This window comes from Vitis vinifera, chromosome 15 (genome assembly GCF_030704535.1).
Source record: "Vitis vinifera cultivar Pinot Noir 40024 chromosome 15, ASM3070453v1".
NCBI lineage: Eukaryota > Viridiplantae > Streptophyta > Magnoliopsida > Vitales > Vitaceae > Vitis > Vitis vinifera.
Genome location: NC_081819.1, coordinates 15,557,155 through 15,581,619, shown reverse-complemented (window position 1 = coordinate 15,581,619; position 24,465 = coordinate 15,557,155). Strand labels below are relative to the sequence as shown.

The 24,465-nt window shown below is 33.3% G+C and overlaps 3 protein-coding genes across 3 annotated transcripts; 2 read left to right on the top strand and 1 right to left on the bottom strand.

The window, feature by feature from the left end:
• The first annotated feature begins 333 nt into the window (after window positions 1-333).
• LOC100264963 (homeobox-leucine zipper protein HAT4) lies at window positions 334-2,162 on the top strand. Its single transcript, XM_010663078.3, has 4 exons — window positions 334-653; window positions 760-1,043; window positions 1,417-1,496; window positions 1,610-2,162. Exons 1-4 carry the CDS (start codon window positions 527-529, stop codon window positions 1,974-1,976), a joined length of 858 nt encoding a protein of 285 aa, XP_010661380.1. The 5' UTR covers window positions 334-526; the 3' UTR covers window positions 1,977-2,162.
• Window positions 2,163-2,816: 654 nt separating this feature from the next.
• Window positions 2,817-14,989, bottom strand: LOC100252961 (actin-related protein 2/3 complex subunit 5-like). Its single transcript, XM_003633846.4, has 5 exons — window positions 14,759-14,989; window positions 14,615-14,687; window positions 14,190-14,290; window positions 4,428-4,610; window positions 2,817-3,143 (listed from the first exon to the last, which is right to left on the bottom strand). The coding sequence occupies exons 1-4, from the start codon at window positions 14,854-14,856 to the stop codon at window positions 4,475-4,477; spliced, it is 408 nt and encodes a 135-aa protein (XP_003633894.1). The 5' UTR covers window positions 14,857-14,989; the 3' UTR covers window positions 2,817-3,143; window positions 4,428-4,474.
• Window positions 14,990-21,091: 6,102 nt separating this feature from the next.
• Window positions 21,092-22,855, top strand: LOC104881830 (uncharacterized). The gene has a single exon (XM_010663155.1). It carries the CDS (start codon window positions 21,092-21,094, stop codon window positions 22,853-22,855), a length of 1,764 nt encoding a protein of 587 aa, XP_010661457.1.
• The last annotated feature ends 1,610 nt before the right edge of the window (window positions 22,856-24,465 follow it).

The following is a 24,465-nucleotide window of genomic DNA, read 5'->3' as shown; positions in this document are numbered from 1 at the left end:
CAAGGGAAAAAGATGTGAAGAGCGCGTGGGAGTGGAGTTGATGTCTCTCAGGAGAACAACATTGAGTCAACGGTCAACGGGAGTGAAAGCCGCATTTAAAGAGAAGTTGAAAAAACTAGAATATGGGGTTCAAGTTGAACCAAGGTTAAAACAAGTACGCGGTTACACTTGAGAAATTAGGAAGGGCGAGGGTCCCCACTTAACCATGGTTAAGTGAAACCCAAACCGGGGTTAAGTCTTCTTCCAACCAGAACGAAAGTCATCCCATCATCATCATTGAGCCAATAGGGACTCTGACACAAGTCATCATTGAATATATACCCTCCTTCCAATTCCCCCACTCCTCCCCTCCCCTCCTTCACTCTCTCTCTATATCTGTACTTCTATATAATCTATATATATATATATATCTATATATATATAGATTTCTCACAATCTCCTCATTCTACTCCTAAATCACGAGTTTTTCTCTCTCTTTCCCTTTTACTTTCTCCCAAGCCAAACACTGGAAAACCCAAACCCTAAGATGGTCGACAAGGACGACGACTTAGGCTTGAGTCTAGCCCTAAAATGCCCCGAAGCGCTGCCTCAGAGGCCTCTCAATCTCTTCGTGCAAAAGAAGGCCCTCTGCAGCGACGCGTTTCATGCATCTGGTACGATTTTGCTCTCTCTTTCTCTCTGCGTGTTTGTGTGTTTTTTTCTTCTGGAAATGAGGTTTTTTGGTGTTTAGGAGTTGAGATCTGAATGTTTGCTTTGCAGAGACGAGAGCGTACCTGAGAGGCATCGATGTGAATCGGGCACCGACGATGGCGGATTGCGAGGATGTTGGGGTGTCGTCGCCAAACAGCACGATATCGAGCATAAGCGGGAAGAGGAATGACAGGGAAACCAACGAAGAAGAGAATGAGAACGAGAATGAGATTGAGAGTTCGGAGGAAGACGCCGGAGGCACCGGGGACACCGTCAGGAAGAAGCTCCGGTTGTCGAAAGAACAGTCGGCGATTCTCGAAGAGACTTTCAAAGAACACAACACTCTCAACCCGGTGAGTGGCATTTTCGTTATTTTCACTTGAATCTTGGACGACTGTTTAAAGCCGAAGCGGTGAAAGTCTATCAAAAGCTCTACAAAGGGAAATTAATAAAAATTAAAAGTATGTCCAAAGAGGAATTATCAAAATATTTCTAAATAATCGCTAACTTATTTAAAAAAATTAAATTTTATATTAATTTAATACATTCTTTCTAAAACACTTTCAAATCTATACTTTCCAAGGAAAAATTATATTTTAGAGTGTGTCCTACCAAATCGAAGACATTCCATACATATACGTACATGTATTTGGTAGAGTGGCATTTTGGTTAATTTGGATAGATTTGAGGGCTAATGAGAGTGATGTTATATGCGTGCGTTTGCAGAAGCAAAAGTTGGCGCTAGCGAAGCAATTGAATCTGAGGCCGAGGCAGGTGGAAGTTTGGTTTCAGAACAGAAGGGCAAGGTATAACCGATATTTTCCGACTGTCCCATGGGTGTTTTCGGGGTAGAATTGGTTTTTTATTTTATTTTATAAATATGGAAATAGGATTGAATTGGGATTTTGTACCGATGCAGAACTAAGTTGAAGCAGACGGAGGTGGACTGCGAGTATCTGAAGAGGTGCTGTGAGAATCTAACCGAGGAGAACAGACGGCTGCAGAAGGAGGTGCAGGAGCTGAGAACACTGAAGCTTTCACCACAGCTCTACATGCACATGAACCCTCCCACCACTCTCACCATGTGCCCATCGTGTGAGCGCGTGGCCGTCGCGTCCGCCTCATCCTCAGCACCCTCTCCATCACCCGCCTCCAACCCACTTGCTGCAGCCCCTCATTTCCCATTGGGCCCGCATCAACATCGGCCCATGCCCATAGCCGGGCCATGGGCCGGAGCAGCATCAATGCGCCACAGACCGTTCGATGCCCATGGCACCAGGTCGTGAATTGTTGGAGCGCAGCAAGGTCATTTTGGTCATTAGGGAGAAATGGATTTTGTGGAGGGGGGGAGGGGCTTTAGGATATATGGTGGGGTGGGGCCGCCCCTGTCTTTGGGAGGTTGTAAGAGAAAGTTGTCTTTATAAATGATTACAAAAGGAATCTGAATCTCTTTCTGATTTTACTTGATACTATACTACCATTGTTGTTGCCATGATTAATTTTGTGGACGAAGCAAAAAAGATAAAAAGGTGGGGAAATTTGGTGACTCAATAATTATTTTGAAGGCCTTAAATGTATTTACAACACTTTCTTTTGGCAAGTGAAGAAAAAGGAGAGTTTAACATGTTCTAACTTTTTCCTCTTTTTAAGTTTAGTTTTATTTTATTTTTTATCATATTCAATCAAATATAGAAATGTGATTTTGAATAAATATATATTCATATAGGAAAGAAACATGTAAATTTTTTAAGGAAATAAATCTTGGGTATATAGTCTTAGAGTATGTTTAGGAGTAATTCTAGAAAGCGTTCTTAATATTTTTAATACTTAAAATTTTTTATCATTTAAGTGTTAAAAATGTTAGAAATACTGTCAAACGAACTTTTAGTCATCGTAATTTTCTAGCATAATTAGTAGATAGACGGATTTGAAAAGAAAAATCTTTAAGAATAAAGGTTTCTACATCATTCATTTATTCATTGTCTGTGGTTCCTAAGGTGGGAAAGATGAGGGTGTGTTTAAAGGGTCCATGAAATTTGTTGATACCTGGTACCACTACAATTATACATCATAGACCAATGCATGATTGCTAGAATATTTGAGTCTTAGGTGGAAGTCTGCCGACATAGAAAATGAAGCATCCTACCCCTTTGATGTCACTTCAATGCAATAACATAAAGATAGATACATTATCCACATTCATAACCACACAACAGATGATTTGCCCAAGACATGGAGGTGAGACAATTTCTCTACATTTCCATCTCATAATTTCTTTATTTATAACGACCAGCCATTCGAACCCTTCATGGCGACCTAAACCTCCAGTATTGATCATACTGCCACAACAAACATTGGGTAAATCCAAGCCATTCCATCTCATAATTTCTTTATTTATAACGTCCAGCCATTCGAACCCTTCATGGCGACCCAAACCTCCAGTATTGATCATACTGCCACAACAAACATTGGGTAAATCCAAGCCATTCAACAGGTAGTAGGTATTTGAATACGAGACCATGCACCACTACACAAAATTATGAACTAAATGGCACATAATATCTTTTTAACAAAACAAATGTAAGCTTAGTTTAGGATGCAGAAAGGAACCACTCACTTGATATCCAAGTTAAACCAATAAAAACCCTAATAAGAAGCATATATGTATATATGTATATTCCTCCAGAAAGAACAGTGCACAAGTATGAAAGCTGAATAATCACTAGCAGAAACTAGAACTTTCCATAATTCTCCCAGTTTTTGTGCATCAAATGTAAGATAAACAAACATTATAATTTATTAGTGTAGAAAAGATCCTGTCTAAACTAACACTAATCTGAAACAAATACATTCAGGTTGATGTAAAATATAAGGAAAAAAGGGTTACCATGATAAAACAGAAATAAATTGGCCCCTCTCCAGTTGTCAGAAAGAAAAATGAAAACACACACAAAATAAAACAAAACAAAAGGAAGTCATACAAAACTGTCTATATAATGATATCACCCTGTAGCAATTCCATTCATGGTCCCCCCTCCAAGTGTCACATAAACTTTTTGATATCCAAGTCGAAATCAAGATAAAGGCAGTCAGATGGATAACACCATGCAATTCTTTAGAAAAGAACAAGTTAAACGATGGTCCAGGCTTCTGTGTGGATGAGAGGGTGACTAACCTAAAAATTAGAACTGCAAGTGGTTGCTCTTGATGGGGACCCCGACGAGTATATCAAACACAGTGCTCAGGAAAAGAATTTTGGTTCTAAAGTAAGATTTTGTTAGAAAAAAGAAAAAAAAAAAAAGGTAAGAGCCAAATGTAGACAGAAAGTATAAAATGACAAAACAAACAAGATTCAAATTAAAGATGAAGAGAGCACAGAAAATCCAAGAAAAACAATCCACCCCCAACACTACCAACATGAATCTAAAGGGAAAAAAAAATACTTTGTTTACCATGGACTTTAATCAAAAGGTCTCTTCCTTTCTTTCCAAATGCATCAAAATACACCATGGGGATGCACATCTACTTGTCTTCAATTTCCTATTGCTTTCATTGATTCTTTAAGAAAATATGAAACATGGGAAAGCATATTGTACTGTGAAATCCTTCAAGAAAATTGAGCTTTTAAAACAATAATATGATATCTACTGCAGATTCATTTAAAAGATTAATGTTTTAAGGTGCATTATTTCTTTGACATACATCTGTAATAGAATAACAGAAAATGACAAACATACAATTTCTTATCTAGAGATCTTCTCTTAGGATGCAAGGATAGAAGAAATCAAACTGTATTCACAGTATCTGCAAGGGAACGCAGTATGCAGCCTAAACCAGCTCTCTCTGTCAGCTTTTCATGAATCCTCAGGCATTGGTCGCATGTGGGACGATCTCCAGTAGACAATCCTCTATACAAGTACCTGCAAATTGTAATAACAATCTCAAGTTGTCAATTGCTTGCCCATCCATCTATACACAAAGTAAAGAGAAGAACCTCCATTTTTGAGGAAGAAGAAAAAATGACATAGCTAATATTAAAATTACAAAAAATATATATTACAAATTTTGGCAGGCAAAAAAAAACAAAACAGAATATGTTTTTAGTCCTGTAGTAAAAGGAAATAATATTCTTTTATAGGCCACCAAGCCTTTTGTTCTTTATAAATAGTCAAATTACGGGCTTAAGTTGTAATTAATAGATAAACTATAAATTCAGAAATAGGAAAAGACAGGATCAAGTGCATCCATGCACTAACAAAAGAGGGGGTGCAACCTAAGTATGCCCAAAGGCAAAAGGGAAAACAAAAACAAGCATCCTCCTACTAACAAGAACATTAATTGTGAAATATAAAAGCAATTTATGAATATATGATTTCCATTGTAATCTTCAAGATTATGCCTTATTTATTTATTTATGATAGGCAAAGATTCAATATATTAACATTGCCTAACAAAAGGGTGCACAAAGAGCATGCATGAGATATATAAAGACACTAAAGGCAACACAAAATGGAAGATACACAAAAATTTATGTATTTTTATGTACAATTTAACCCACTCCAAAAAATCACACATAAATGATTGTTTGATTATTGAAGTTTTGAATTCAACACAATCAAATTTTGCAATATACAATTACACTAGTACATGATGTGCTTCAGATGAAAACAATTCCAATACCATTTGAGGATAAATCACAGGCAAGTAAAGATATCCATGGGTGCATTATAACCACTCTTATGATTGGTACTTCTCAGGATGCGATTTGGGTTGAAGTGATAAATACAAATTCGACATTCTGCATATGTTTACTAATGACAATCATTCAGGACTTTTCAAAAAATTCTTGAGAATTCAGGCAAGGATCTTCTATCCCCATTCTTATTTACCTTGGCTACTAAAGGTGAATGCTCCAAATAACATGTCAAGAAGAGCATACAGAGATCTTTTTCAAGGCATCAATTCTGTCATAGGAAGGCCACAACTTGACAACTTAAAATTGCAAATTACACATGATTTCTGAGGTAACTTTGCAAATTAGCTGAGTCAGATTTCTACAGTATTCTTCAAGAATCTTAGAGTCAGTGGCTATATACTTGGGAATCAACCTCTCAAAGCTCAAAAGGTGCAAGCACAAAGGCATATTAGGAGGGTTAAACGACCACATCCATTCTAGGTGTGAAAAAGTAGGAATGTGAAACAAATATAACTAATCCCTATGAAACCAATTATCTAGTCAATGTTATACCTTAACTAAGAATCCTTTTCCATGGAACAACAAGAAAAGTAAATTAAAATATACGTAACACTTGATCTTAACTAGAAGGCTGATCGAGGTATGACAATGAAAGTGTATGTCAGAATGATGAAGCAAGCTGCTAGACAACGGTTGATTAATTAAACTTCCCTTATGTTCCATCTCATATGAAGGTTGGCCAATGAAACTCCCCTCATTTTCCATCTTAGTAATCATTATCATTGCTTGGGTATGGATGCCATAGACAAATAGGTAAGAAGAAGGGGAATACTTCATAAGCAGTTAGTAATTCAATCAATCAGGCACAACAGTTCACCATTCAGGAAATCGTTAGCTAGTACTCCATATATGATTGGGTTAACCCCATGCTGACCAAGGTGGGGTGGCAATTCAGCTTCACTGGATCCAAATGTGTCCATGAGGTCCCCAGGTTCAACAACAAATATATTAACTGGATCATCAAGGGTATAGTTTGTGATAGGAAGGGAAGGATCATCACAAAAATGCTGGTTAAGGCCAATTAGAAATAGTGTTATGCCATAAGAACCCAAATTAGTTCCACCTGAGATAATTGAGAAAAAAAGAATTTCACTTTCAAGTAAGGAAACGAGGTGGTGCTCTACAGTGGTAGGTGCATGGTGTCCTAGAAAATGGAAATCAGGGGCCTGAAATGCATGTCATCAATTACAGTGTCTTGTCTAGACTACCAAAAAAAAAAAAAAAAACACTTAAATTAGTGTAGCTTGTCTTGGCAGCTAACAATGATGAATAGCTCGTATCACTCAAGGCTAAGAGGATTTGTAGAAAAAACTCAAAAGGCATTATTGGGCAACATTTCTTAGTGTTTGGATAGTAATTATATGACATTAAGTTGTAACAGTATAACAGAAATGAGAGGCAATTAAGATGATGGGGGAAAGTCTTTTAAAGTCTATTCAAGAAAAAAAAAGGAAAGGTATAAATAAACTTTAAGTAGGATTAATATAATTTTGGAATTAAATTAGAATTAGTTGGAATAGGATTAGCTAATCAGGTTATAAGACAATTAGAATTAGAGTCATAATAGGGTATTAGAATCCTAGTAGACTATGGATTTCATAGAGAAACCTATAAATAAAGTTAATCAAGGTAAATCAAAGGAATGAATTGATTGATGTTAATGATATTATGTTTTTTTCTTTTTCTTTTTTTATTGCAAGTATAGCAATCCTCAATGGTGAGATTTCATTGATTTTCTTCTAGGTGAGACTTTAAGGTTTCCATCTTTTCTTCATCATATCTTCTCTCTCTATTTTTTTTTAATTTTTTTTTTCTCTACCATAACTTTATTCCTTGTTCCTCTCCTTACACCCTAAAAATAAAAACCCTAGTCAACCAATTTGAGTGTAGACAACCATCCTAAGGTTGTCTTACATCAGTTTTGGTATCAGAGCAAAAGTTCTTGGATTGAAGGCATATGTGATTGAGGAACGGAGTAACTTATGCAGGCATGAGTTCTAAAAATACTTATCACAATCAAGATGCCACTACAAACGCTTGGAGGAAATTTCAGTCACAACAATCTCATCACGATTCTATAATACAACTAAATAGCAAACTTGATGAGATCACAAAGTTATTAGAATGAAGATGAGACTATAAGCATCAATTTAGACAAGCAGAGAAGGCAATTTTATGATGGGGAATCATAGAAGGAGCAAACTCTTTGAACAAGATGACGATGTGACAAAAAAGGTACACCTTGAAGTTGCCGAATTTTATGGAAAATTAAATCCAACATCTTTTCTTGATTGGATCATGTTGTGGAAGATTACTTTGGTTGGTATGCAATACCCGAAAATAAAAAAGTTTGTTTTGTGAAGGCAAAGTTGAAAGGAGCAGCACATTTGTGGTGACATAATATTGAGAATCAAATTCATAGAATTGGTCAACCACCTATAGACATATAAGATGAGATGAAGTTGAAGATGAAAAAACACTTTCTCCCAATTGAATATGAACAACTCATGTACATAAAATTGTTTTCCCATAAACAAGGCACTAAGTCCATTGAAGAATATACAAAAGAATTCCATGAATTGAGCATTCAAAATCAAGTGCGGGAAAGCGATGCTCAACTTGCAGCCCGTTATAAAGCTAGACTTCAACTTGAGATGATAGCTACACACTCTTATACCGTAAATGATATTTATCAACTAGCCCTCCAAATAGAAGAAGGCCTCAGGTTTCGGGTTTCCAAAAGTTCACAAATTAGGAGCACTTTCTCCAATCGGACAACAAGTAGACCTTTAAGCACATCAAGCTTCAAAACTTCTAATCATGCGAATGGTGGGGGCAACAATCAACAAACTTCAAATGTAGCTAATAAGGATGGTAACAAAATGTTTGTTATGCTTAATATCTTTAGTTTGATTTGTATCTATCTTAATTCTACCCTTTATTCGAGTAATTTTTTCTTCGCCAAATTGCCCGAAGCCTATGCCTTTTTGAATCCAATTGTAGATGTTATGTCGGTCATACCTGTGCTCTTTTTTCTCTTAGCCTTTGTTTGGCAAGCCGCTGTAAGCTTTTGATGAAATATTTAAGGGTAAAACTTCAATAAGTATTGGTGATAGAAAAGTAGACGTGACTCCTTTATGCTTTTAAGTGTGGTGGGCATGGTCATTATGTTGTTGTATGCCCAAGAAAAGGTTTACACATTTGTGTTGAAAAATCTGAATCTAAATTGGAAAGTTATCCAAAGGAAGAAGAGACCTACAATGAAGATGAACTTAGCGAAGAATGTAATTACTATGATAGTATGACGCAAAGTCATAGTCTTATGGTGCAACCTTTATTAACTATCCCAAAGGTAAAAGGAGAAGAAGATTGGCAATGTACTAGCATTTTCCAGACATGTATTTCTTGCCAAGGGAGGTTATGCACCATGATTATTAATGGAGGTAGCAATATGAACATAGTTTCGCAAGAGCTTGTTGAGAAGCTAAACCTTAAAATAGAGAAACATCCAAATCCATTTTGAGTAGCATGGGTTAATGACACCTCTATTTCAGTAAGTTCCTATTGTTTGGTCACTTTCCTTTCTGGTAGGGACTTTCAAGAACTTATATGGTGTGAGGTCTTACCAATAAAAGTAAATCATATTTTACTTGGAAGATCTTAGCTTTTTGATAGAAGAGTTCAATATGACGGCTATGAAAATGCATATACTCTCATACATAAGGGGTGTAAGAAGATCATTTGTCTAATGAAAGAAATCTAGTCAATGAAGAAGCCAGGGGAGACAACCAAAAAAAGGTGCTTACTATGTGTCAATTTGAAAAGGTACAAAAAAAAAATCAAAATCAACAATGAGAACCATTAGGAGGCAATAAAAGCACATCAAAGATATATCCAATTTCAAGAAGGTGATTTAGTAATGGTTCGTCTATGTCCAAAAAGATTTCATTCGAGCACATATCACAAGCTTCAAACTAAGAAAATGGGTTTATTTTGGGTGCTAAAGTGATTGGGTGAGAATGCGCATTTTTCAGAGCTTTCTTCATAATTGCATTTTAGTCGAATATTTAATGTGTAAGATTTGTTTGTCTACCATGGTCATCAAAGCGAGGTAAGTGAAGAATTGGATCTTTAGTTGCCACCAATCTTAGCCCACGTCTTGAGATCGAGTATGCTCTTGAAGATCAAACTATGTCCACTCAACAAGGTGGATACCAAAATTTTTTGGTGAAATGGCGAGGCAAACCACACTCTAAAAATACATGGATTATATAACCACAAATTTTCAAAAGCTTAACCCCGATCACTATGAATTGTATCAAGCTTTTAACTCGTCAGAGCTGAGTTCTTTCAAGCTAGGGGAGATTGATGGGGGAAAATCTTTTAAAGTCTATTCAAGAAAGAAAAGTAAAGACATAAATAAACTTTAAGTAAGATTAATATTATTTGGAATTAAATGAGAATTAATATTAGTTGAAATTAAAGTAGGATTAGTATTTGTTGTAGTTAGATTATAGCCAATTAGGTTATAAGACAATTAGAATTAGAGTCATAATAAGTTATTAGAATTCTAGTAGACTTTGGATTTCTTAGAGAAGTCTATGAATAAGGCTAATCAATGTAAATCAAATGAATGAATTGATTGATGTTAATAATATTATGTTTTTTTTCTTTTTTTATTGCAAGTATTGCAATCCTCAATAGTGAGACTCCATTGATTTTCTTCTAGGTGACACTCCTAGAAGGCCTTAATGAGACTTGAAGATTTCCATCTTTTCTTCATCCTATCTTCTTTCTCTTTATTTTTTATTTTATTTTTCTCTACTATAAAATTTATTCATTGTTCCTTTCCTTATACCCTAAAAATAAAAACCCTAGCCCAGGAGGTATACAAGGCCTGAAAAAGCAAAAGAATGGTAATAAAATTAAATAGTCACACATGCCCTTGGATATCCTCTTTTAGAAAACAAACTCCATGATGTAGGACAACCCTAGGATGGTTGCTTACACTCAAGGGTAGGTGGACTAGGGTTTATTTTTTAGGGTGTAAGGAGAGGAACAAAGAATAAATTTTATGGTAGATAAATTTATAAGATAAGAAATAGAGAGAAAGAAGAAACAATGAAGAAAATATGGAAAACCTTAGAGTCTCACTAAGACCTTCTAGGAGTCTCATCTAGAAGAAAATCAATGGAATATCACCATTGAGGGTTGCAATCTTGCAATGAAAGAAAATATAATATTATTCATATCAATTCATCCCTTTGATTTACATTGATTAACCTATTTATAGGTTTCTCTAAAAAATCCAAAGTCTACTAGGACTCTAATAACCTATTATAATTCTAATTTTAATTATAACATTCAAAGTCTACTAGGACTCTAATAACCTATCATGACTCAAATTCTAATTATATTATAACTCAACTAGCTAATCCTAATTAGACTCCAACAAATATTAATCATAATTTAATTCTAAGTAATATTAATCCTACTTTAATTACAACTAATACTAATTCCCTTTCTTGATATATATCTTGAAGATTCATCCTCATCAATTCCCCCTGACTTGAAAAAAACTCAATCTTGAGTTTTAGTGATTTCTCATGATCAATTGAAATTCTAAGCAATGCCTTCCACCATTTCTTTCTTCGTCGTCTCTTTCCCATGGTAAGATAGGATCTCAAGATCTCTTGAACTTGTTCAATTTCATGTAAGACAAATACTGGACTTCAAAAAACTTTTTGATGTTGTACAACAAGTTGATAATTCTTGAAATAATTATATGTCTTCAACAAGCTTGTGGAAAGTTGTTTCCCACACTCTTCTTGTAAATTGTTTTGTGGAAGAATAAGATTCTTGAATTCCCTATATTCAAAAGAAATTTCAACAGATTCTTCATGTTTGCCACCACTCATGATAATGTTTGGCCTTGGGAAGTCAATCATCGATTCTTCTTCAACTTCTTTGAGTTCTTCTATTGGTTGATCTAAGATTAGTTTCATCACCTCTTGCTTTCTAGATTTATCATTGATGATTTCTTTCTCCTTTCTAGTAACTTCGACTTGCTTTTTAGTAAGAATATTTGATGGCTCTTCTAGTTTTAAGGGTGCTAATTTTTCCTCTAGTTGCTTATGTGGTGGAATTTCCTTCATTGGACAAAAGATCTTCTTACGCCCATTGCGCACAAGTGTGTAAGTGTTCTCATATCCATCATGTTGGACCCTTTCATCAAAAAGTCATGGTCTTCCAAGCATAATATGGGCAACTTTCATTGGCAAAACATCACACCATGCTGATAACTCAAAATTATTACTGAAATTAAACGTCACTAGACAACGAGAACTCACCAAAATAGATGTGTCATTTACCCATGCTATTTGATAGGGATTTGGATGATCTTTTGTCTTTAGATTAAGCTTCTCAACAAGCTCCTCTAAAGCTAGATTGGAACAACTACCTCCATCAATAATCAAAGTACATAGTCTCCCTTAACAAGCAACACGAATTTGGAAGATGCTAGTACGTCGCCAATCCTCCTCTTCATTTAGCCTTGGTATGTTCACCAATGGCTGCATAAAAAAGTTGTAGCCTTCAACCATTGCATACGTTGCTCCACTCCTCAATTACATATGCCTTCATGCCAAGAATTTTCGCTCTAATACCAAAATTGATGTAGGACAACCCTAGGATGGTTGCCTACACTCAAGGGTAGGTGGACTAGGATTTATTTTTTAGGGTGTAAGGAGAGAAACAAAGAATAAATTTTATGGTAGATAAAATTATAAGATAAGAAATAGAGAGAAAGAAGAAACAATGAAGAAAATATGGAAAACCTTAGAGTCTCACTAAGACCTTCTAAGAGTCTCACTAAGACCTTCTAGGAGTCTCACCTAGAAGAAAATCAATGGAATCTCACCATTGAGGGTTGCAACCTTGCAATGAAAGAAAATATAATATTATTCATACCAATTCATCCCTTTGATTTACATTGATTAGCCTATTAATAGGTTTTTCTAAAAAATCCAAAGTCTACTAGGATTCTAATAACCTATTATAATTCTAATTCTAATTACAACATCCAAAGTCTACTAGGACTCTAATAACCTATCATGACTCAAATTCTAATTATATTATAACTCAACTAGCTAATTCTAATTAGACTCCAATAAATATTAATCCTAATTTAATTTTAAGTAATATTAATCCTACTTTAATTACAACTAATATTAATACCCTTTCTTGATATATATCTTGAAGATTCATCCTCATCACTCCACATAGTCAACCTTTAGGAAAAATCAACACTCAACAGATTGGAGAATTCCTTTCACACAAGGATAATCCCAAAGAATGTCTTCATCCAAATTTCTAATCAATCTAGAATATTGGGAGGCATTCAAATTTGTGAAAGACTACATCATCATTAGAAACAACCAAAGTCATAAAATAATATTGAAAATTATGATTAAACTTATTTTGACTAGACCAAAACATTATTTACTACAACTCAAGGTTTGGAAGAGATCTAGGGAGTAAAATTAACTAGCTCTAGGACAACTCCAGCAAAAGATGACTAAGGAGAGCACCATGGAATGATCCAAAAATAAAAGCCTTTTTTTGAAGAACATCATAGTTGAAGCTTCAAAGGAGAAGCAAATCTGTAATGGGCTGTCAAAACTACTATTTCTGTGGGTTGGTTGATCATGGGGACTCTGAAAGTGCTTGTGAGTATTCTAGCCATACTATGGCAACTGGACGAAGTTCAAAATCCAGCTACATACAAAATTAGATGGACTAGTTGATCAGCTAGACAAAAGAGAGAGACAGCATAATTTTTTTTCCATTTTGACGCTAATCTAAGACAAAAGAAGTTTATCAGCAAGCTTCTAGTAAAGTAAACATCCACCAATTCTCCTGAATCAAATTATATTACCGAAAACAACTTTACTTTAAATTTTGGGATTTTTATCTGTAGACAGCATTCAGAGTTGAGTATCTAAAATGGTGTGGGAAGGTCACATGTTGAATTTTGAAATTCTAATAATTTTTGGAAGCTATATTTGTTAAATCTAGTATAGAAATTGCACTGTACTTTAACTATCTATGTTGTGCTTTAAAATATCAAGAGAAAAAAAAAGGACAAGAAGTTATAAACTTTCCACAAGTGCTGTATTAATCTACTCTACCAAAATTTTCATCCACATGATTTAAGTTGAGTGTTATGAATTATTATTATCAGCATGTCATAATTATCAGGGTCAACAACTTATGTGCATCAAATGTGTCACCTAATTATTTGTAATTCTAGGATACATAAAAATTAGATTGATTAGTTATTTATCACTCTTCACACTCTCTGAAAATTTTTAATTTTAGGGGTGTCACGCATATGCCCTCAGGGAAAAAAAAAATCAAATGGCATTACAATTTATTAATTTAACATTGACCATCATTTCTACTCAAAAGGAAAGTTTAGAAGCAACTTCAAAGTATGTTGGGAAAAAATAATAAAAAGAAAAGAAATATATCTAAAATCATTGCAATGAACAGATGAGCACAACATCGATAGATATCATAATTTTTCAAACAGTAGTAAAACTTCAATATATTTGTGGTCAGAAAGGAAAATTTAATAGCAAAATCAATTAATATTCATGCTTGATTGAACAAGATAAGAAAAAGATAATTCTCCTAAAAATCAGAATTGTAAAGAAGTGACGAATACAAAGGTTTAACTTACTTCATGAGGATATCATAGTACTCAGGATCCAAAGAAGAGAACAATGAATCCACATCTTTTATTGCCATCATAGCTCTATGCACCACTATCCAATTAGCAGACTGCAATAACCTTCAATCAATTTCTCTTCATTTCTATAATAAAACAAATCTGAGAAAGAGATTTATAGTTCTGTTTGGCTGCAAAGAAAATACAGGAAGCACAAAGAAACCACAGTTCCGAATCCAAGATTTGTCATTGTTCAGGACGCGAGAAAACTAATCCTCAATACTCCAACCGAGTCCTAATACAACTATTCCCGTTAATTAAGCCAAAACACCACAAAAAAAAAAAAAAAAAAACATTTTACATTGTACTTCCTTTTTCTCTTCCCTACTTTTCTCAGCAACCAAACAGAATGCACAAAAAGAAAAAAAGACGGATACCTTGCATCGCTCGTCTCTTGTATTGGGAGGCGAACCTTCGAGAGCAGTTTTGAGAGCTTCGATAGGTTTATGCCTGCAAAAGTAGGGATGAATCAAATTAGTGTGGGAGAAAACGAAAAAATGAGAGAGATTAGGGTTAATTACTGTTTGAGTAAGCTCTCGATTTTCCTAGATTTGTGTTCGATTCTGGTTATGATGGCTTCTGCATTGTCCGCTTCCACGAATTCCTTCGTTCCTGCCATTTTCTCAGGCAAGTACTACGATTTTCTCGCGCGAGAATGCTGAGAAAATATTATTTAGCAAGTGGAGGTCAAAACCTCTCAAACGAGGTGGTTTTAATTTTAATTCCGCATCATATTTTTTATTTTGAGAAATAGAGGGGCTGTTTGCTACTGTTTTTTTTAAATTATTCCCAATTTTAAAAAAATAAAAATCTATTTAAAAATCTATTTTTTTATTTTTTAAAATATGTTTTAAAAATAATTTTTATATTTAATTTTTTTATTTTTAATTATTCTACATTTTATATAATTATTTTTTAAAATAGTTTTTAAAAAACAAAGTGAAAATAATAAAAAAACAATTAAAAGATGTTATTTAAAAACATTATTTTTTTGTTTTTAAAAATAAAAAATATAAAATAATTTTTAGTTACGAAACGTGTTTTTGTTCCGAAAAATAGAAAACTATTTTAAAAAACAATTCTCAAATACACCCCACTCCTGTGAGAAAAAAAATATAATAACATAAAAAGTGAAAATTTATTTTATAATCTTAAAAAAGTTATAAATATAAAATTTTGATTTATTGTGAAAACTTATAAATGATAATCAATATTGATGTAAATATTTTTCTCTTTATATATATAATAATAATAATAATAATAATAATAATAATAAAAAATAAAAACTCGATAATGAAATAATATCCTATTTTTCTAAGGTTTTCATTTTTTTTGGTTTATTTTTTAAATTAGTTTATTTGACAACACGTTATCAACATGATATGCTATTTTCTTTAGCACAATCCTAAAGTTAAAAAAGCTTCCCTTTTAATTTCCTCTCGTGCTATTTTCTAAGGAAGAAGAAAAATACTTCCATGGATGATTTCATAATTGAAGTAGGATATAAAAGACTTAGAATTTATTTGACGTTATTTTAAAATATGTTTCTAACATTTTTAATACTTAAAATTTTTTGTTAAAAGAGTTATTTCAAGTGCTAAAAAGGTTAAAACGTTTCCTAATATTATTGTCAAACGAATTGTTTAGAGTTTATTTGACAATGATTTTAAGAAGCGTTTTTTATTTAAAAAGTGTTTTTGATAAATAAAAAAAAAAGTATATGATAATATTTAGTTTAGTTTAGTTTTTTTTTTTTTTTTTTTCCGTAGAACTCATAGTTTGAAGCTATTTAAATTTTATATATTTTCATTACTGAAAGTTATAAAGGAATTATATGAAGTTTTTCATTTTTGAATCGAATTATTGAAATTCTTAATATACTACGATTCAAATTCGATTTGCTTTTATCCTCATTATTCTCTTCACTAGTTATGAAGGTTGAAATCTATAAAATTGTACATTCCATGTTATGGAAAAAATTTGGAAAAATTAAATTACATATTTATTACATGCATGTGTTATATTTTTTAAATGCGTAAATATAATTGATAAATTGATTTGAAGACATTTGTCTCGTTAATTGTACAACACATAAGAGTTAATGTCAACATATATCCAGTAAACTTGATTGTAAGCTCTAGAAAAGATAAAATTATGTCACTAATGACATACAATTTCATGTAAATGACACCTTATATTATATCAGATTCAGAACAATCCGATATGGTAAACTCATTACAAATCATGTAGATGTATATTATAAAACTATAGGTTTGTACCTAATGAATATTTTATTTATACCCTTTAAGATAGTATGACATGTTGTATAAATTATTATTTTAACGAGCCAATTTTTTCCCCATTAGAGGAAGGAAGTTGATTCCAACAATGAATATTTTAATGATGAGGATCGTTGAGACCCATAAGAGTATTGGTTTCCTTATAACCCAATTTTAAAGTTGATTCAATATCCCATTATAGAGAATCAACTGAATTTTAATATCCTATGTAAATAATAATGAGACGTTATGTGCTTGGGTCTATGACCTACTATACATTGTGTTTAGTCTCCCTATAAATTGGTGTTTGTAGTTTAACAAGGTGAAAACTATCAACTTTCAAGACTATCTTTATTATTCTTGAATTATAGATCATCTTATTGTGTGTTTAACTAATATGTCTTATCTATCAAAAAACTTAAGTCAAGTTTTACTTAAGGAACTACTATGACTATAGTAACCATGAACACACATTTTTATGATCACCAAATGAGACACTTTGTCTTAATCTTATAAGATATCATGGTGTATCTATTGAAAATATCTATTGCTATTAGTTTTCATCAATAGTGACATAATCCATAGATAAAATATGATCAGCTTACAATCTCACTTGTAAGTCAAAATCACTACTAACTTTAACATAAACTCAATATTTTCTAAAGGTTAATAAACAATACAATGGAGAAGCTTGGTGAGGTTATGACTATTTGATAACCTTAAGTTATGACTCATCCTAAGTCCTATTTAATATGTAATCATATACATTAGTGCACTCACCATGGGAAACTCATTGACCAAAACTAGCTATCCTTCAAATTAGGAGATAGTGCACTACAACTTCTAATGGATTGCCTAAGTTCATGAATTGATTGTGAACAAGTCATTTACTTGTAAAGAACCCATAACTTGGATTTTTGTGCAACTTCTAACAAACCCAAGTCATGTACAATCCAAGAGATGTTAGACAAGAATGTTCATAAAGTGTAATACCTATAGTAAGGATAAATAAAAGTGAAACTTGAATATCATTAAATAAATAATGAATTTCAAATTTATTACATCATGTCATGCTCTTAAGAACTCTATCATAACAATTGTAGTATCTAAAGAGCTGGATAGTATCCTAGATGCCACTTATGTGGTGCTCCGACATCCTATCCAACATTCTCCTTTCTAATTCTTCACTCGATGAGCAATGTTTGAGAGTTTGTAGGGCATTAAAACCTAATATACATAAATCACCTTTTGAACTTGATTTTAATCTTGAAAACATATCTAAATTGAATTAATTAATCAATAAAATAAATTTTCAATTTTTGCATTAAAGTATAAAAATTAAACCACATAGACTCAAACTACAAAGCTCTCAACTTAAGATAAAGTATTTTATGAATTATACAAATCATCAAGCTAATTGCATAGTAGTTAAATGCCTAATCTTCAAGCTAAAAAAGAATATAGAATCCATATCATAAAAATCATTGATTTAATTCTAAGATATCAACTTATTGTCTAATTACCAGTCTTGATGACCTCTAAAAAAAATCATGCAATTAGTCTAAGGAAATATCATAATTATATATAGTTAATTTGACTTTCTTGTAGCCAAGTTTCTATTTAAAATGACTTTTTGTGATTTTCGCATTAGGTGAGAACAAGTTGATAGGATCGTCTTGTTACATCCACATGCCTCCTAGGAAAGGGAAATAGAGGGATGAGTTTCTTTTGCTTTTGGCATAAAGGGCCCTAATAAGAGGTCAATATGACAACTACTAGCTTTGTGGCTAAGCACATTTCTTGAGATATGGATTATTGTTCTATTTAGGATATGCAGGCTTTTAGTCACACAAATAGTTTAATGTACTTGTCAGTGGCTGACCTGAGATATGGATCATTGGAGGCACATTGATACATATGCATTTTTTTATTTGAATTGAGATTCAAAACCAAATTATAAATTTTAAAAAGGGGCTCTCCATCAATTTGTTAAATATGTTTGGAACTATTCTCAAAAATAATTTTATGCTTTTTATAACATAATATAGTTTTATAAATTAAAAAATATATTTGACAATTTTTTTTAACTAAAAATAACTTTTTAAGAATTTGTTTTGAAAATAAGTTGTTTTTTTTTTTTTTTAAAAAAGAATTTTGAGGTGTTTTTATGTTTTTCTTGTGGAGTATTTTGAGAAACAATTCAAAATATAGAGAATACTTTGGTTACCCGTTAGGGTAGCCCGATTGATCAGGGTGAATACTAGCAAGTGTGGTCCCAATAAGCGACACATGATCCTAAATTTAAATTCTGTCATTGATGATACCCTGAATTTACCTTGATGTTGGTTATTGCGGGAGTACCCTGAGGATCCTTATGGAGAGTCCTAAGGGCTTGGTCATGGTATATATATATAGAGAGAGAGAGAATGCTTTGGGAACTTTGCATATACCTAAGTGCACAATGCTTTCATGGATAATAAGCCATAAAAATTTATATATATATATATTTGCATAATTAGGTTCCCAAACAAAATTTTGATTATGAAAACAATTGAAAACTATTCCTTGAAATTATTATAAAAAATCATCCTTTTAGAACTATTTTAAAAAATGTTGTCAAACAACCCTTCGCTTTGCTTTTTTTTTTTTTTTTTTTTTTTAATCAAACACTCCCTTAGAAAATGTCATAATCACTTATACCTAAGTTTGGTTTAGGATTGCTTTTTACTCTTGACTTAAGCTAAAAGGTAAAATTGAAACCAAAAACAAATGTCACAATTTCAAAGGAGCACTCTTTATATTATGAAAATTCTTTCAACAAAATCACTTAAACATGATAAGAAACAACTATTGATCTTAAAAAAAAAAATAGTTCTAGAACAGCCCACCCAAACAAGGCTTCATTACAATTTTAGAAGTCAATTTCTTTTAAAGCTCAATAATTTTTATTTTAATAAAAATGCTTTTAATTAAAGAAAATCCCTCAAGTACTTAAAAGAGTAATAATAACATCACTTACTATGAAAAATAATTATTTTTTAATTTTAAAAAAATTGTTTCATATTAATCATAGCTCCAACTTAAGTTTCAATTTCTATTCAAGCTAACTCTCCAAATGATGAAATGTTTAGTGCTTAGCATTTGGCAAGTTTAAGATTGAAGAAAGAAAGAATTAAGCTTAACTTACAAGTGATAGTGCTTTTGACATCATTAAATAAGAGAAAAGAATGGAGGCAAGTGGTTTGTTTAACAACTTTGTCATGGGGTGAGATTGAAGATACAATTAAAGTTGTTTAACAACTTTGTCATGGGATAAGATCGAAGATTATATGCCTATTGTTTTTCAATTTGAATAGAGTAAAAGATGCAAAAAAAAAAAAAAAAAAAAAAGAAGAAGAAGAAGAAGAAGAAGAAGAAAATGTAAGCAAACGAAGAAAAGTGTGGCTTAAATTATTTTTCTTAATTATGTAAATTATTATAAATAATTACCATCCATTTTTATTTTTATCAAGGATATAGAAATAAAATTGTAGTTTTTTTTCTTAAATTTTTCATGTTTAATTATAATATAATTATTTAGGCTATCTTTGGTTCTTGGAAATTTGAAGGGAAGGAAATAGAAAAGAAAAGTAAAAAGAAATAAAAAAATAAAAGAAAATAAAAAATTAGGTTTAAATTTAATATATTATTTTTATATATTACTTCAAGCTCTTTTCACTTATTTAATTCTTTTTATTTAAAAATATAAAAATTTATTAATAATTTTAATTTTCTTTTGTATTTTTATGGTAAAATCAAATATAAGAAAATTATTTTCTTTAATATTTTTTTTAGTACTTTTTGGGAACCAAATATGGTCTTAATGTCCATTTGGATACACTTCTTATTTTCTGCTTTCAAAATTAAAAAATAACAATGATTTTTGTATAACATATAAGAATTTTTATAGGTTTATATTGAAATTTTAATGATTTAAAAAATTGTTTAAAAAAATTGAGATATTAAAAAAAAATTAATACCTTAAATTTTAAAAATTTTGCACTATATCTATACTTTTTGTAGAAGATATTTTATGATTTTTTATTTAAAAAATAAAAAAAAAACCCAAACACATACTTATTAAGTTTAAAATTTGAAAATTTAAGAATTTCATTCAAAAATAATATTTCATTTTATTTGACAAAGAATCAAATTTTAGGATAAAAATAATTAATATTATTATAACAAATTGTATAGGCTTAAGAGAGATTTTTTTTTCTTTTTTGGAAAAAAATAGAGAATTAATAATTTCTTTTGTTCACATTTCAAGGTTTTTTTATTTATTTTTTTATCATGTTAACAAAAATTATTTACTCCTGAAAAAAAATTGAAGAGCAGACAAGTTGGTCACGTTATTAAACGGTACTAAATCAGCCTTTGAAATCTGCTCCATCTTTGTCCCCCCCCCCCCTCTCTCTCTCTCTCCTCTCTTCCTTGGCTTCAAAGTCTTCCTTTCTTCGTCTCCATAAGACTATTTCGCCACTCATTCTCTCTACACCCAAAACCCATTCTTGGAAGCACTTCTCATCTTCATCAATGGCTGTTTCAGAGCTTTCACTACCAGTTCGGCCAAACAGAACCCCAAGTAAGTCCTGTACTCACTTCCTCTGTAAATCTCTCATCTTTGCTCTGTTTCTAGTTGTTATTCCACTGTTTCCTTCACAAGCTCCTGAGTACATTAACCACACTCTCATCACCAAGTTCTGGGAACTTCTCCACCTTCTCTTCATTGGCATTGCCGTGTCTTATGGGGTGTTCAGTAGAAGAAATGTGGATAGGGGCATTGAGAGTCATTCCACTGTTGATAATTCAGAGTCTTATGCGTCTAGATTTTTGCATGTTTCATCGATTTTTGAAGATGGGTTTGAGAATTCATGTGGGTCTGGTGAGAAGAGTGTGATCCAGACATGGAATTCTCAGCACTTTCAAGGTGAATCCATGGTTGTGGTTACCAGTGGAAGCTCTGTTCTTGATAAAAGGGGCAGACCCAGATCTTCAAATTTTGAAAATGGGTGTGAAAACCTATTTGAGTCTGATAGGAAGAAGGTGATTCAAACATGGGATTCTCAGTACTTCAGGGGTGAAACCATGGTTGTAGTTGCTAAAGGAAGCTATGCCCTTGATCAATGGGGCAAACCTGAATCAAGCGTTGATGATAAACCACTGGGATTGCCCGTTCGGAACCTGAAATCGAGAATTAAAGACACTGATTCTACTGAATCTGTGAGCGGGAGTAGGTCTAAATCAAGCTCCAAGACTGGTTCTTCTAAGAGTTCAGGCAAAGTTAGAAATGGGAAATTTGGTAAGTTGGGCCCTCTGAAATTGGAGGAGCAGTTGAAGGACACTGTCGCCTTACCTTCACCTATACCATGGCGTTCAAGATCTGGAAGGATGGAAATGAGAGAAGAAGCAGATTCATTTCATAGTCATTCACATTCTATGCCTCCCTCATTTGAGGAACCTGAGTTTGAACAGCTGCAATCACGGTCCTTTCGGTCCTCAACTCCGTACTCATCTCAAGCTAGTTCTGTCTCTTCTTCACCTAGGAAACTCTCTCCTTCCTCCTCTGCTTCTTCAGAATTGGGGAACTCGAAAATGGAAGAACTGGGGGGAAGGAAGAGTCCTTATGGGTCATCTACTGCAACTTCTCCATCACCACCAGGACAGATGAATGGTAAAGCTCCATTGGATATGTCAAGATCTCACCAATTTTTTAATGACTCTGCTTCTGAGATGAATGCACAGAGAAGCTTTGAAGACGAGAGGAAGGAGCTGAGTAGGAGCAGAAGAGAGGATCAAGTGAACAGTAAAGAGTGGCAGCTGGGTTCTATGAAGTCTGCCATGAAACCTGGACCTCCCAATAAACATTTGTCAAGGGGAAGATCAGTTAGAACATTTAGAGCAAGTGAACTTACCTCAGAAGCAAGGAAAGTGGCAGAGAAGGGTGGAAACCGAATGGATGACAGTGTTGGGAAGACTTATATCAAAGCTGAAGAAGTACCCATGGAAAAATCTGACATGAAACCAAAAGTACTCGGTAATACATCTTATGTAACAAAGCCGCCATTCTCCAAACATCCAAAGGGAGAAATGCAAGAGTCAGAAGATTTGGAGGGTGAGGCTCACAACTTTCGAACAAGCTCAGATGAAGAAGTTGCATCCAACATTGTTGGTGAGGAAGAACCTGTCCCTCATGAGGTTGACAAGAAGGCTGGTGAGTTTATAGCCAAGTTCAAGGAGCAGATTAGGCTTCAGAAAATGGCTTCGATTAGAGGGCACACATGGGAAAAACGTCTATAGGAACTCGTCTAGGTAAATTACAACCCTTTGCTGCCCCATTGGTGAATCCTAGGAAGACCGATATGAAGTTGAGATATGTTTCCACCAAATTTTTTTCGCTCTGCTTTATCTTCTACTTTTCCTTGTAACTTTGAATCCATAGATGTGTTGCGGGTTTGTTGTTTGTGCATCCAACAAGACTATTGGAGAAGCATTGTGGCCATCTCTTCATTTTCTTAGTGATGGCATTGTCACAACTTCTATTTATTTTGCCTTGCATATTCATTTGAATTATGTTTCAGATAATTCATGGTGACCCTCATCATGGCATGATCTATATTTGCATATTTATACTTGGCAGAACATACAAGGATTTCCTCTTTGGGAATAAGCTAAAGACAATATTTATGAGAGTACATAAATATCTCATTACATTGAAGACTTAAGTTTTGTCAAATAGCATCTGCTGTATTAGTGTTCAAAATTATTTCATGATGGACCGTTGTTTTTCAAAAGTTATATTTGATGATGCCCTCCTTTTTATGCTCACATTCCATGGTATACATGTGTGCCGTCAAGTGTTGTAAAGAAGAAAAGGGATGGTTTCATTTTCAGGTGGTGTCCATCAGCCCCATATGCTTCTGAAATGGTTAGAATGACATATATGAGAAGGAAAATAACGGGTTTTGAAAGGAAATAGAAAGAGGCAAAATGGTCCAAAGAGGGGTCATACTTTTCTTTGATTGTTATGTATATTTTCTGTATGAAAATGAACATAGGGGCATCAACATCTCAATAAATCCTGATGTCTGCTCCAAGACTTCGCAATTCTTCACATTCCATAGAGCTTCCAAGCTTTTTCCTCAACTCCTTCCCTTGCATGAACAGAGAAACAGGTGCAAATTGCAGGCAACAGCTGCCTGAAAAACAAACAAAACCCGCTACTGATTCAAGCCTGCTGATGTTCTGTTACCAACCATACAGTCCCTGCATGGTACTGAAGCCATGGGAGTTCTTGGCAAGAGTCGCCAGGAAAGCCAGATTCAGGTCTGCAGAGTTAATTCACTTTCTCAAGGTGGTCTCAGCCTTCATGAATAGCCTGCATTTTGTGATCAACCAGAGGTGAGCTATGAAAGAAAGTTTCATGAGCTGGAATTATATTGGATTCCTATTCATTGAATTGGCACCATTCAAACTCATGGCAGCACAACACTCACTCAGAAAACGATAATTGAAGCCGGAAATCTCATCAAACTGAATCTAGAAACCAAGGGTGCCCTTCTCCATCACCTGTCAAAGAGAATTAGCATAATCCCATCTACCCGAGCAGGAGATGCTCTAATTCTATCTCTTGATCAATCAATTAGCAACATATAAAGGGGCTGTCTTCCCCAAATGTTAAACCTAGTGGCCGTACATGTACAAGCAAAACCCCTGAAGGCATCCAGATGAGTAGCCAGATTCTGCATTGAACTACACTGACAGACTATCATGCTATGGGGAAAAGCACAAAAGAACCTGTTCAGGTTGAAAACTAAAGCATACCAGCTTCTGGGCAGAGGCTAAGAAATCTTTTTATAATGGAATAGCTTGGTAAATGAATCAAGGCTCTAAGATCTGGTGGATCCAAG

Coding starts and splice junctions, on each gene's coding strand:
- LOC100252961 (XM_003633846.4), bottom strand. CDS start 14,856: ATGGCAGGAACGAAGGAATTCGTGGAAGCGGACAATGCAGAAGCCATC. Junction 14,688..14,758: donor ATCGAGAGCTTACTCAAACA/GTAATTAACCCT, acceptor CTACTTTTGCAG/GCATAAACCTATCGAAGCTC. Junction 14,291..14,614: donor CAAGAGACGAGCGATGCAAG/GTATCCGTCTTT, acceptor AGGTTATTGCAG/TCTGCTAATTGGATAGTGGT.
- LOC100264963 (XM_010663078.3), top strand. CDS start 527: ATGGTCGACAAGGACGACGACTTAGGCTTGAGTCTAGCCCTAAAATGC. Junction 654..759: donor CGACGCGTTTCATGCATCTG/GTACGATTTTGC, acceptor TTTGCTTTGCAG/AGACGAGAGCGTACCTGAGA. Junction 1,044..1,416: donor AACACAACACTCTCAACCCG/GTGAGTGGCATT, acceptor GTGCGTTTGCAG/AAGCAAAAGTTGGCGCTAGC.
- LOC104881830 (XM_010663155.1), top strand. CDS start 21,092: ATGGCTGTTTCAGAGCTTTCACTACCAGTTCGGCCAAACAGAACCCCA.